The sequence below is a fragment of the Saccostrea cucullata genome, unplaced genomic scaffold (genome assembly GCF_032062105.1).
Source record: "Saccostrea cucullata isolate Sc308-1 unplaced genomic scaffold, CSIRO_AGI_Scuc_v1 ctg177, whole genome shotgun sequence".
In the NCBI taxonomy this organism is placed as follows: domain Eukaryota; kingdom Metazoa; phylum Mollusca; class Bivalvia; order Ostreida; family Ostreidae; genus Saccostrea; species Saccostrea cuccullata.
Genome location: NW_026926295.1, coordinates 32,689 through 45,000, shown reverse-complemented (window position 1 = coordinate 45,000; position 12,312 = coordinate 32,689). Strand labels below are relative to the sequence as shown.

Genomic DNA, 12,312 nt, shown 5'->3' with positions numbered 1-12,312 from the left:
ATGCACTTATTTAGTTTATTTATTACCCAGGAGCAGAGAAGAAGATTTTCAAAGAATTCAAGTATGTTTCACTATGAAATCTATATTCCCCCCCCCCCTTACACCAGAACCCCTGACCCTGGGGCCATAAAATTCACAATTTTGGTAGAGGCACTCTTGCTCATCATAACTATGCACTTAGTTAGTTTAATTAATACCCAGGAGCAGAGAAGAAGATTTTCAAAGAATTCATGAAATTTCACTATATAATCTTTAGAGCCCCACCCTAACACCAGAACCCCTGACCCTGGGGCCATAAAATTCACAATTTTAGTAGAGGCACTCTTGCTCATCATAATTATGCACTTAGTTAGTTTATTTAATACCCAGGAGCAGAGAAGAAGATTTTCAAAGAATTTATGTATTTTCACTATATAATCTATAGAGCCCCACCCTAACACCAGAACCCCTGACCCTGGGGCCATAAAATTCACAATTTTGGTAGAGGCACTCTTGCTCATCATAACTATGCACTTAGTTAGTTTATTTAATACCCAGGAGCAGAGAAGAAGATTTTCACAAGAATTCATGAAATTTCACTATATACTTTTTAGCCCCACCCTAACACCAGAACCCCTGACCCCGGGGCCATGAATTTCACAATTTTGGTAGAAAATGACTCAATGCTGATTACAATCATGCAAACAGTTTGACTGCTTGATGTCCAGGAGTAAAGAAGAAGATTTTTAAAGATTGCACTAATTTTAGTGGTTTTTGCCCCACCCCCCAGGCCCCAGGGGGGCAGGGCCCATGAAATTCACAATTTTTGTTCCCCTTCACCCATAGATGCTATATGGCAAATTTGGTTGAAATTGGTTCAGTGGTTTCAGAGAAGAAGCTGAAAATGTTCAAATGTTAACGCACGACGCACGACGAACGACGACGGACGAAAAGTGATAGCAATAGGTCACCTGAGTTTACTCAGGTGACCTAAAAATCTACTTCAAAAGTGCGAATTTTAAAATCATATTAACATAATGAATAAATGTGTTTTTCAAATTGTAGCTTAGATACCAGCACTAGATTCTAGTCACTGGTAGTGATTCAAAAAATAATGGCTCTTTCTACAGTTTATAATTACTCAAGCTAATAGACAGTATACACATTGATACAGCAATATCAAGCATACAACCTCTATAAACATTGATATCCTAAATCTTTAATTCAAGCATACATTACTTCTGAACCTGGAGAGGGTCACTGTGCTGTGCTAGAAAGCATGTTTTAAAGCAGCTTTATTCCAAAGCTATACATGTACTTTACAAATGCATCTTTCTTTCAGATTTCCTTATATGGAGCAAAATCTTTTTATGCATTTTTGTTGATGTATTTCAAGATTAAAATTAATTTCATCCATGAAATCTTTGGTGAAAAAAAATGCACTTTATACTACCTATGTCAAGCATATTTCATTATTAAAAATACCAATGTACTTATAATTAAACCATATCACACACTTTACTTCTTAAAATTATCTATTAAAAGTAAACACTAAAACTCTTATTTCAATCTTCTTATGAATATTTCTGTTAATACCAAATTACATTTGTGAGAGATAAGAGAGAAAAAAGTCAGTTGATTTACGAGATGTAGAACGTTCCTTAAACCAAATAAAATTAGTACGAATAGAGATACATTCATCCATATTTGAAGACAGGTATATCATAAGAAAAGTTTTATTCCTAAAAATTTTTAACTTAATATTGCATGACACTGACCCAAACATTTGAACACAAAGCTCAATATAAAGCCAGTATTCCATGCATAACATTGCAGCATTGGAAGTATAGACCAGTATTCATCTCAGCCTGGACAATTTCCGCAAAAACATGTACATTTGTTTATGCTGCAATTCCACACATACTGTAGACGTACTTTTTTTCCATGGGGTCATAATTCCGCGGAATCTCCATTTCTGCTTAATCCGCGTGTAGAAAAATACGCGGATTTCCTAGACTGTCATTATATGCCTTACATTTATATTAAGAACGCATGGACAAATTTCCATGGAAAATTTTGACCACGTACATATCGTAAATTAATACCACGCAGAAAAAAAGTACTTCTACAGTAGTTCACATGCTCAACTTATATCATAAAACTGTAACAATTTTCTAACCAATCATATTTCATTTAATAAAATCCTCAAATTTGTAAGAAGAAAACCAAAGAGTGGAAATAGTGGAAAAAGTTTGTTTTTTTAAATAAAATTTTTACTGTCATTAGTTTAGAGTTGGACAAAATGATTAATGTATTAGATAAATATATCTAGAGTCTAAGTGTGTATTCAGAGGAGGGAATATATTCCCCTCTGTATTGGTGTTTATTATAGCCGTCACACTCACCTTGACTTTACAGTGGGTTTTGCATGGTCTACAGATAAAAACTGGGGTGTGCTCCTTTAACAAAATGTTTAGCAACTTTATACAATTATTCTTTCAGATAACAAAATCCAATAAGTATTGTACTTGTATGTGTTTACCGGTATTTTCTATATTACAAATAATTGGCATGCTAATATATCTCTTATAGTTATCCTTGTAATACCCAACAAAAGATTGCATGCAGTATCAGCTTTTAAACAATTTATTTACATGGAAAATTCTTTATTTCAATTTCTTTTTTAACATAATTTAATATCATCTTTTTGATTTTTTTTTCAAAGAGAATGTCTGATAATTTTTTTTTTGTACACTCCAAACCAAAACCAATGCAGAAAAAGCATGAACTTTATGTTATTACCGTAATTGACAAAACATAACAAATTACACATGATGATACTGACTATTTTAAAACATACAGAAATGTTTGCAATACTCTAATATCTCTTCAATATTCTTTATTTAACACTGTTAAGATATTTTTTTAAATAAAAAAAACCTCTTTTTGTGTTGCAAAAAAAAAAAAAAAAAAGATGACACACAAGAAAGCTTATCTGTATGCATTACTGAAACATTAATTTTTTTTTCAGAATATCACCACTTTGTTTATGTTTTGTAATTTTACTTGGATGTTATAATTAAAAAATAACCACCTCTTTAAAAATGACCTCCCACCACCTTCCATACTCAAAACCAATATATTAGGAAAAGTTATCAGCCTCTCAATCTCCAATACCAGCAAAAATATGTGCTTTGTATTAATGTTTAATATTGCCGACAATAAAATATGAAAGCTAAATTTATACATTTTCTGACTGGGATACAAGGCAGCATGTGTTTTGTTGGCCCCCAAAACCAAGCTGCTTGCCTGAAACCATTGAGCTGAAAGAAACAGTTCGGTATGAGAATTTGGCAAAAGACATACTGCACAATTATCCAGTCAGTAAATGCTTTGTCATACCTTTTATTCAATAAATTCAAATAGGTTAATGACCCTTAACAATAGACTTCGTGAATACAAATTAAATGTGACACAAAAAACATAATTTTGGTGGGATCACACAGTAAAGCCATTGAAAATGTTACAAATTTTATAGGAAAGATTCAAATATGAAACAATTTTTAAAGGTATAACAATACATACTGTAAGTAACAAATCAGAAACAATTCAACATTTCTGAATTCTTACATGTCTTTATCTTTCACCCTATCTAAAATTATACCAGTCAGGCATAGTATATCACTTAACGTTAAACCCTCCCATAATGCTTTTTTCCATGGACTGCACTCCCATCATGCTCCTAGCTAGCTGCCAAAACCTACTCCATAACAGACTTTCCTAGAGCTAACCTTGCACAAACACCAAGCTCCAATCTACAACCTATCCTGTACACAGCCTAACATAGCACCCTCCCTACACATTATTACACTACTACACATGAAACATTCTACCCTTCTGGTACAGCACCATGCTCTTATCTACATTTCTCTGATGTTCTAGTGTTATTCTTTCCATTTCCCCACCCTTTTATCTACTACAGTATTTAAACCACACTAGATCCAACATACCTTAATTGTTACATCAATCTTTCACAATGCTACAACCTGCACATTTCATTTTCCTAACAAAACACCACCTCAAAAATTCAAACCAGCACAGCAAAATATCACCCTTCATAAGACTTCACCTTAACGCATTTCACTTCAAAGCTCCTCTAACTCCATGCAAATCTGTGATCACCTCATGACACAGACACTACAGACTTACTCTTCACTGGCCATTTCGTTGTACATCAGCAGTACATTGTGGTTCTCGGTCGTGTTGCCCACGCTCTCCCCAACACCCCGCTGTAGGATGTCGGGGGTCTCTGGGATGGGCTGGATGGGGTCAATGAGGGAGGAGGAGAAGTCGATCCCCATCTGACTGGTGATTGTATTAAACACGCTCTCCTCCCCCGCTGGGCTGCTGTCCAACTCCAGGTGATTGCTCTCCAGGAAACGCTGAAGCTCACTCGCTATCTTCTCTGTTCAGGGAAAAATAAAGATTCACACAGAAATACAACATTATTTAATTACATTTAAAAAAAAATTTCTTTACCCTCTACGGTAATGTAAAAACAAGAGGTCCAGGGGCCACATCGCTCACCTGAGCAAATCATCTAGGAAAAAACACAAATCAGATGCTTTCAACTGAAAAGTTTACTTTTTCCTGGCCCAGTGGTTCTTGAAAGAAGATTTAATATTTTCCCTATATACTGCCTTCATATTAATACAGCATATGACTTTGTTGTTCTTGATAAAAAGATTTTTTAAAAACATTTTCTTCCTATACTATCACTAATGATTGCTCTGAAGTACTTGAGAAGACGATTTTTATAAAGATTTTTCCTATATATTCCTATGTAAAACTTTGATCAGCCATTGTGGCCCCATCCTACCCCTGGGGGTCATGATTTGAACAAACTTGAATCTACACTACCTGAGGATGCTTCCCACATGAGTTTCATCTCTCCTGGCCCAGTGGTTCTTGAAAAGAAGATTTTTAAAAATTTTCCCTATATATTCCTATGTAAAACTTTGATCGGCCATTGTGGCCCCATCCTACCCCCGGGGGTCATGATTTGAATAAACTTGAATCTAACACTACCTAAGGATGCTTCCACATGAGTGTCATCTTTCCTGGCCCAGTGGTTCTTGAGAAGAAGATTTTTAAAGATTTTCCCTATATACTCCTATGTAAAACTTTGATCGGCCATTGTGGCCCCACCCTACCCCCAGGGGTCATGATTTGAATAAACTTGAATCTACACTATCTGAGGATGCTTTCACATGAGTTTCATTTTTCCTGGCCCAGTGGTTCTTGAGAAGAAGATTTTTAAAGATTTTCCCTATATACTCCTATGTAAAACTTTGATCAGCCATTGTGGCCCCACCCTACCCCCCGGGGGTCATGATTTGTACAAACATGAATCTACACTATCTGAGGATGCTTCACCATGATTTTCATTTTTCCTGGCCCAGTGGTTCTTAAGAAGAAGATTTTTAAAGATTTTCCCTATATACTCCTATGTAAAACTTTGATCAGCCATTGTGGCCCCACCCTACCCCCGGGGGTCATGATTTGAACAAATTTAAATCTACACTATATGAGGATGCTTCAACATGAGTTTCATCTTTCCTGGACCAGTGGTTCTTGAGAAGAAGATTTTTAAAGATTTTCCTTATATACTCCTACGTAACACTTTGATCGGCTATTGTGGCCCCACCCTACCCCCGGGGATCATGATTTGAACAAACATAAATCTACACTATCTGAGGATGCTTCCACATGAGTTTCATTTTTCCTGGCCCAGTGGTTCTTGAGAAGAAGATTTTTAAAGATTTTCCCTATATACTCCTATGTAAAACTTTGATCAGCCATTGTGGCCCTACCCTACCCCAAGGGGTCATGATTTGAACAAACTTGAATATACACTACATGATGATGCTTCCACATGAGTTTCATCTTTCCTGGACCAGTGGTTCTTGAGAAGAAGATTTTTAAAGATTTTCCTTATATACTCCTATGTAACACTTTAATCCGCTATTGTGGCCCCACCCTACCCCCGGGGGTCATGATTTGAACAAACATGAATTTACACTATCTGAGGATGCTTCCACATGAGTTTCATTTTTCCTGGCCCAGTGGTTCTTGAGAAGAAGATTTCTAAAGATTTTCCCTATATCCTCGTATGTAAAACTTTGATCAGCCATTGTGGCCCCATCCTACCCCCGGGGGTCATAATTTGAACAAACTTGAATTTACAATACCTGAGGATGCTTCCACATGAGTTTCATCTTTCTTGGCCCAGTGGTTCTTGAGGAGAAGATTTTTTTAAAATGCCATTAATTTTTCACTAATTTATAATTATCTCCCCTTGGAAGAGGGCGTGGCCCTTCATTTGAACAAACTTGAATCCCCTTTGCCAAGGTTTTTATACCACCTTAGGATACTTTGTGCCAAGTTTGGTTGAAATTTTTAATTTTGGCAAGAAGTTGGCACACAGGGTTTAATATTGATATAAAGTTCAAAAATCGTCGCAAAATGTGATATTCAACTTCAGAAAAGTTAAATTTGAAATATATGAATTTACTTCTTAATGCAGCGAAAAATAATTCACTTTTAAGACTGGTACTTTGTTTCCATGGTAACACTGCAACGGTTTTGGTGTTGCAAGGTCCTAAGGATGCAATTTGCGAATTTTTATGTTTTTCCTCAGAACAATCTTAGGACACTGTGTTAAATTTATTTATAGAATAATATTGCTTACACTTATATACTTAAGGTCATCAGAAAATGCTTCACTTAAGCCTTTCAGGTGAGCTAAAAATATAATGTTTGATTAGTATGAAACACCTACCATTAGTGAATACGGAGTGTTTTTCAGCATATTTCAGTACAGTTACTTGTTCTCAAACCTTAAAAAAAATCTTTTTTCAACAGTTATTATTTGATGAACCCCATATCTCCTCCTACACAGATTTTAAGTTTGAACTGACCATAATTTTTCTCTCTCTGCTGCTGTTTTTTCTCATTCTTCTCCTCTTTAACAGGTCTATTAGGGGTGATCTTCATGTGTTCCTCCTTGAATTTACTGAGATAGAAACAGAAGTCGGAACCTTTGAGGATATAACTGGGACCGGGGTTCAGGATCAGTTTATGGTCCATTTCCTTGTCCTTATCTTTGTCCAGGTCTGTCTCCATGACAGCAATCAGAGACACACCAAATCTGAAAAGAGAGATAAACTTACAGGACCTGATCAGCAACTCAATGCTCACAAAATGGCAAATATACCAAGAATTATGTCAATAACTTGTTATAGAAAGAAATCATTTAAACAGTGAAATTTGTCCTAAAGTGTATCTATAATCATTTGTTTTATTTCTCAAAGTAATAGAGATATGTACTGGGAATACTGCACTGTCGGTATGACTTATAGTGGACTTCCTAAAGATTGACTTACTTAGAGTGGACCTCTGCTGAAGTATGACTTACTTAGAGTGGACCTCTGCTGAAGTATGACAGAAAGTCTGACCCTCGTATTTACTGAAGAAGATGCTTTTACTGAGCTGTATGTGATACACCTCGTTCCCCGAGTGTCGGCCGTATAGCTGCATCCAGGGCTCGCTAGCCATCTCTCCCTCACTGTAACACAATACTACAGTCTGATAATTGTATACAACAGAATAACTGGGGATGATAAGCTGAGCACTGACTAAGTTTTAAAGTCAGCTTTTGCTATTTTTCTTGTTTACTCTCACTAAAACAATAATTTTGATCCTGATCTGCATGTATGTCTTGAAGAAATAAAGGGAATGGGTAACCAGAGAATGTTATGCTGACATTACATAAATAACTAAATTATCCAGTGACAACAATTAAATAACTTAGTACTATCCAATGACAACAAACAAATAATTATTAACTATCCAGTGACAAAAAATTCATAACTTACTATCCAGTGGAGGTGTGCACTAACAGGGAAACAAGGGTAGACAACCCAGGGTACAGACAGTTATTGGCAAGTAGGGCATAGGCAAACTCATCCTCACACACAACATGCTCTGAAATATAGTCCAGATAAAATATATATGCTAAATCTTTATTAAACATAAAATTCATATTAACTTATCTTTTTCTGTTATCTAATCAGTGAGGAAAGAACACAAGTGACCACACTCCAGGAGAGGAAAGAAGAATCAACTGACCTGCAAACTTGACATGAATTTTGTTCTCCGTTCTGAACAGCTGTATGAATTGATTGGTTTCTGGGCAGAAATCTTTGACAGCCCAAGACCTCATAATGGTGTTGTGGTCCTAAAAATGACGGAAAACAAATATTTTATATATTATCAATTAAATTGCTGCCTAAATATGCAATTCAAAGTTGTAAAAGGTTGAGAATTTATATAAAATTTAAATGATAAAATGTTACACCTCATTTTTTATCCAAAGAACAATTAAACACTGTCTACACACCTCTCTGTCCTTATTGGTGCAGTTTTCTGGGGCTAATATAAAACAGGCATCAGCATCATTCATTCTGAAATTTGAAGAAATACATACTTTAATGCAAAGAACTTACAGTATATACCACTTAGGATTTTTATCTATAACCCTGCGCCCCATTAGTTACCTGCATCGTTTAAGGTCTGCGGCCTTCAGTGCCGATCCTCTCATGTAAATGACCCTGTTGGCCCATTTAGGATCCTTCAGAATCATGTGCATACTGGAGTTCAACTCATCAGAGCTCAGCAAGATCACTGTGTATTCCTATGAAATGTAATAATTATTAACCTTTAATCAGCTCAGTTCAAATTGAATTTCACATTCACAGAAAACTTTCTACAAAATGTTGAACTTCTTTATACATTTATTACAAACAGCCAAAGAATCTAACATTTTTTTTTCTTCAAAATATCGAACATCTTAAATCTTTTTCAAAGTGCAATTATCATTTCTAAGCTCAATACTGTAGTACATGTGTATAATTATGAAGAAGATAATGTGAAACTAACACCTTATGGAAACATCTCATACCTCGTGTTTAGGGCAGGAGTAGAATTCTGTGAGGAAGTCCATGATGGCATCGCCTGCCAGATTCTGGGCACATACCACCACATGGTGGTTCTTACGGGCCTGTCTGCTGTAATACTCCCCTCCCGACTTCTTCCTCTCCACCCAGATAGAACCAATACCCTCTATCTATAGTAATAGAAGCTTTCTTTACAGTACATTCATATACATATCTATGCCACAGTGTATAAATGTCTATACAATTTTCTTTTAGTACTCTGTCTTTTCCATATGCATATATAAATTCTCTGCATTGAAGGTTCATGAGCCACAAGAGTCAAATAATGGTTTTAATACTTGTATTTCAAAGCTATCTTTGCCTGATCTAAAAAAATTTTTTCTCTTCTTTTTATAACTTGATGTTTACAAACCTGTCTTGGAATAAATGCGAAGGCAATGCAGATCATGAGGACCATAAAGAGTTGCCCTAGCCAGATGTCGGGAGATATGTCCCCGTAGCCCACAGTAGAGAAAGTTACAATGGTGAAGTAGAAGGACTCAAACAAAGTTAGAGTCTTCTCCTGGCTGGCTCGCTGGATGTGCTGGATCCCACACACTCTGTATATAAAGAGGAAGGGGCATTGAAACTGCATCATTAATTTAAAGACACTTACTTGCAGATACTTAACATGGTAAAGATTACAGATATTAAAGTACAGAAACTTGTGTGGTAAAGAATAGATACATTAACATATGGATATATAGCTACGTGGTAAGATAAGATATTTTAATCTACTGAGAGATACTTACGTGGTAAAGATAAGAGACACTAATGTATAGATACGTACGTGGTAAAGATGAGAGACACTAATGTATAGATACGTACGTGGTAAAGATGAGAGACACTAATGTTGCTCCCAGTATTAGTAGCTGTTGAGACATGGTGACAGATATTGTCTGGAAGCGCTGTTTGGTCAGGTGAAGATCATTCTGAAATATCATAAAATAAGATCGGCATAAATCCATATTCTTCCCCTAAGTTAATTAATCGCTATATCAAGTATTTCATATATGTCATGGGATAAAATTTTATTGAAAAAATTTTAGTTTAAATTAAATTTTACATTTATTTGCTTCAAAACGCTATTTAAGTAAGATATATGTATAAAGAGCAGAAAGGAAGACACCTTAACAATCATAACATTTTAGGGAAAGCTTTCATACTTACAAATAATCTCTCCATGGCTCTTTTGGCAAGCCAGCAGTTAAGGAATGTTGGAACAAAGAGGTCCCTAAGCAGCATTGGGTAGGTTAACTGTAAGAGATGACAATGTCAATGTATTAAAATGTGCATGTATGTATGTACGAAGATATAAATATGAAAAAATTAGAATTTAAAACTTTGCACTTTAAAAATGCAATCCAGTTGGTTCACAAATTGTAAGAAATCTTACTGTGACAATCAATGGTAGAGAACAGATGACTTCTAGAATAAAGGCTGGCTTTGTCATCAATTCCACTTTACCCAGCTGAAATAGTATCAAGAAATATCAGAAAGATGCAAATGGCATACAGAAATATTAACTCCCATACAATCTGACAGCTATTCCTAATGTTCACAAAGTTCAAATTTATTTCCACGGAGCACATATAAGCATTTCCTTTATTCAAACTTTATAACTGAAAAAAAAAGAAACTGCAAAATCATCAGTCTCTAACTAATTCTGATAAAAATACATTCATAAAATTAATTTATACATAATACAGTTATTTTTCATCATAAAAAACAATAAACATGGGAAAAGATCAATAATAATGAAATTCTTCCAATGGAAAAATTAAAAGGAGGCCCTACTATAAATAATTACCATTATTTTTTTTTTTCTGAAGTCTATTTTGTTTATATTAATTTTGTTCAGATTTAAAATTCAGTTTTTATACAGTATTAAACAGAACCATGCAGAGTAATCCAGCTATACATGTAATAATAATCATGTATAAAATCATGCAGCCAGGCTACAAGTACTAAATACTGACTTATAGAAAATGTAACCCAAAATGACAAGAAAATACTATACTTATTCTCATCAAAATACAACATGTATACTAACCCTAAAAAACTAATTTGAATAACTTATTTGATTTTGGTAGGTGATTTTGATGGCGTTTCGTAAAAACAAAATGCCTAAAAAATGAAATACGAGGGTTGATCCAAAAGTTCGTGGAATTTCTTCATATTTTATTTATTTTTTAGCGAAATTGGTTGAAAATTACAAATGAGAATAAAGACACTTGTTGAACATTTTAAAGAAAAAATACATTTTAAATATCTATGATAGCAAGTCTTAGACAGTTGCCATAGAAATGGTTGTTTGGAAATGCGGGGGAGAAATTAACACGTTTATTATCATTTTATTTCCTAATACGTAAAATGAGAAATCAATAAAACTGCCCTTTGTGGTATTTAAAATGAAAATTGTGTCACTATTATGATTGTTTGATCTTTTATAAATCTTTGTGTGAGAGTTTTACTGATTTTACTGGATATTTAGTTTATTAGTTGATGACTTATTGGTCTTCTTTATGTTGTTAGACAACGTCGAGTTTAGTTCATAAGTTTTGTGAAAATCCCGGGATAACTCTATCTTAAACACGTATATTATTGACATAGGTTTGGGAAAAATGAAATTTTGTTACTGGTTTTCCAGTGGCATAAAAAATTTAAGAACAAAAGAACTTCCATGGCCGCCTTTTGGAGGCTCGGTTTTAATTGTCTATTGTCGTAGATAAATTAAAAGCATTAATGGACGTTGTTGGCTGACATACTGTTCATGGCATTGCTACTGAAATTAGAAAATCATATGGAAACACGGGGAGTATTTTGAAATATGAGTGAAAACTGAACATAAGTTGATGCGATAGAATACCCATACAAAAATAGAGAAAAGAGCAGCATTTTGTAGAATTACATATTTGAATTGGACATTAGGGTGAGATGCTTCTATAACGTGACATGACATATCTAACTTGACGTAACGTCGAAGTCTTCACGGGTTTCACAAGTATCCATTTCCTGTGAAGTTCTTGGTTATTGGAAAGTGGTGAAATTTTCCAATGTTATTGCATGATGACTCTATATTATAAATATGCCTGTTGTTTGCTTCTATTAAATCATGATAAAATTTTAGAAAGAAATTCCACGAACTTTTGGATCAACGCTCGTATAATCAGATTTCATATAATTATTCATCGCTCAACTTTCAAAAATCATTAAATTGATTTTTAATGGATACCAGATATACCATGATATATGTTACAAGTCTGAAACAGATGTT

The 12,312-nt window shown here is 34.6% G+C and overlaps 1 protein-coding gene across 6 annotated transcripts in view; it reads right to left on the bottom strand.

Annotated features, from left to right (window-relative positions):
- The window catches only part of LOC134271301 (potassium channel subfamily T member 2-like), a 42,331-nt gene that overhangs the window by 11,097 nt on the left and 18,922 nt on the right, over positions 1-12,312 (bottom strand). For 5 of the 6 annotated variants that reach the window (XM_062753529.1, XM_062753530.1, XM_062753527.1 and 2 more), the window contains 13 exons: positions 10,432-10,506; positions 10,206-10,292; positions 9,864-9,967; positions 9,409-9,595; positions 9,002-9,166; positions 8,598-8,734; positions 8,441-8,504; positions 8,170-8,278; positions 7,917-8,025; positions 7,457-7,606; positions 6,960-7,189; positions 4,189-4,444; positions 2,385-2,438 (listed from right to left, as the gene is read on the bottom strand). In XM_062753529.1, coding sequence (XP_062609513.1) covers positions 2,385-2,438; positions 4,189-4,444; positions 6,960-7,189; positions 7,457-7,606; positions 7,917-8,025; positions 8,170-8,278; positions 8,441-8,504; positions 8,598-8,734; positions 9,002-9,166; positions 9,409-9,595; positions 9,864-9,967; positions 10,206-10,292; positions 10,432-10,506 — 1,727 coding nt within the window. The remainder of the gene's footprint in view (positions 1-2,384; positions 2,439-4,188; positions 4,445-6,959; positions 7,190-7,456; positions 7,607-7,916; positions 8,026-8,169; positions 8,279-8,440; positions 8,505-8,597; positions 8,735-9,001; positions 9,167-9,408; positions 9,596-9,863; positions 9,968-10,205; positions 10,293-10,431; positions 10,507-12,312) is intronic. The other variant, XM_062753528.1, reaches the window with a different exon arrangement.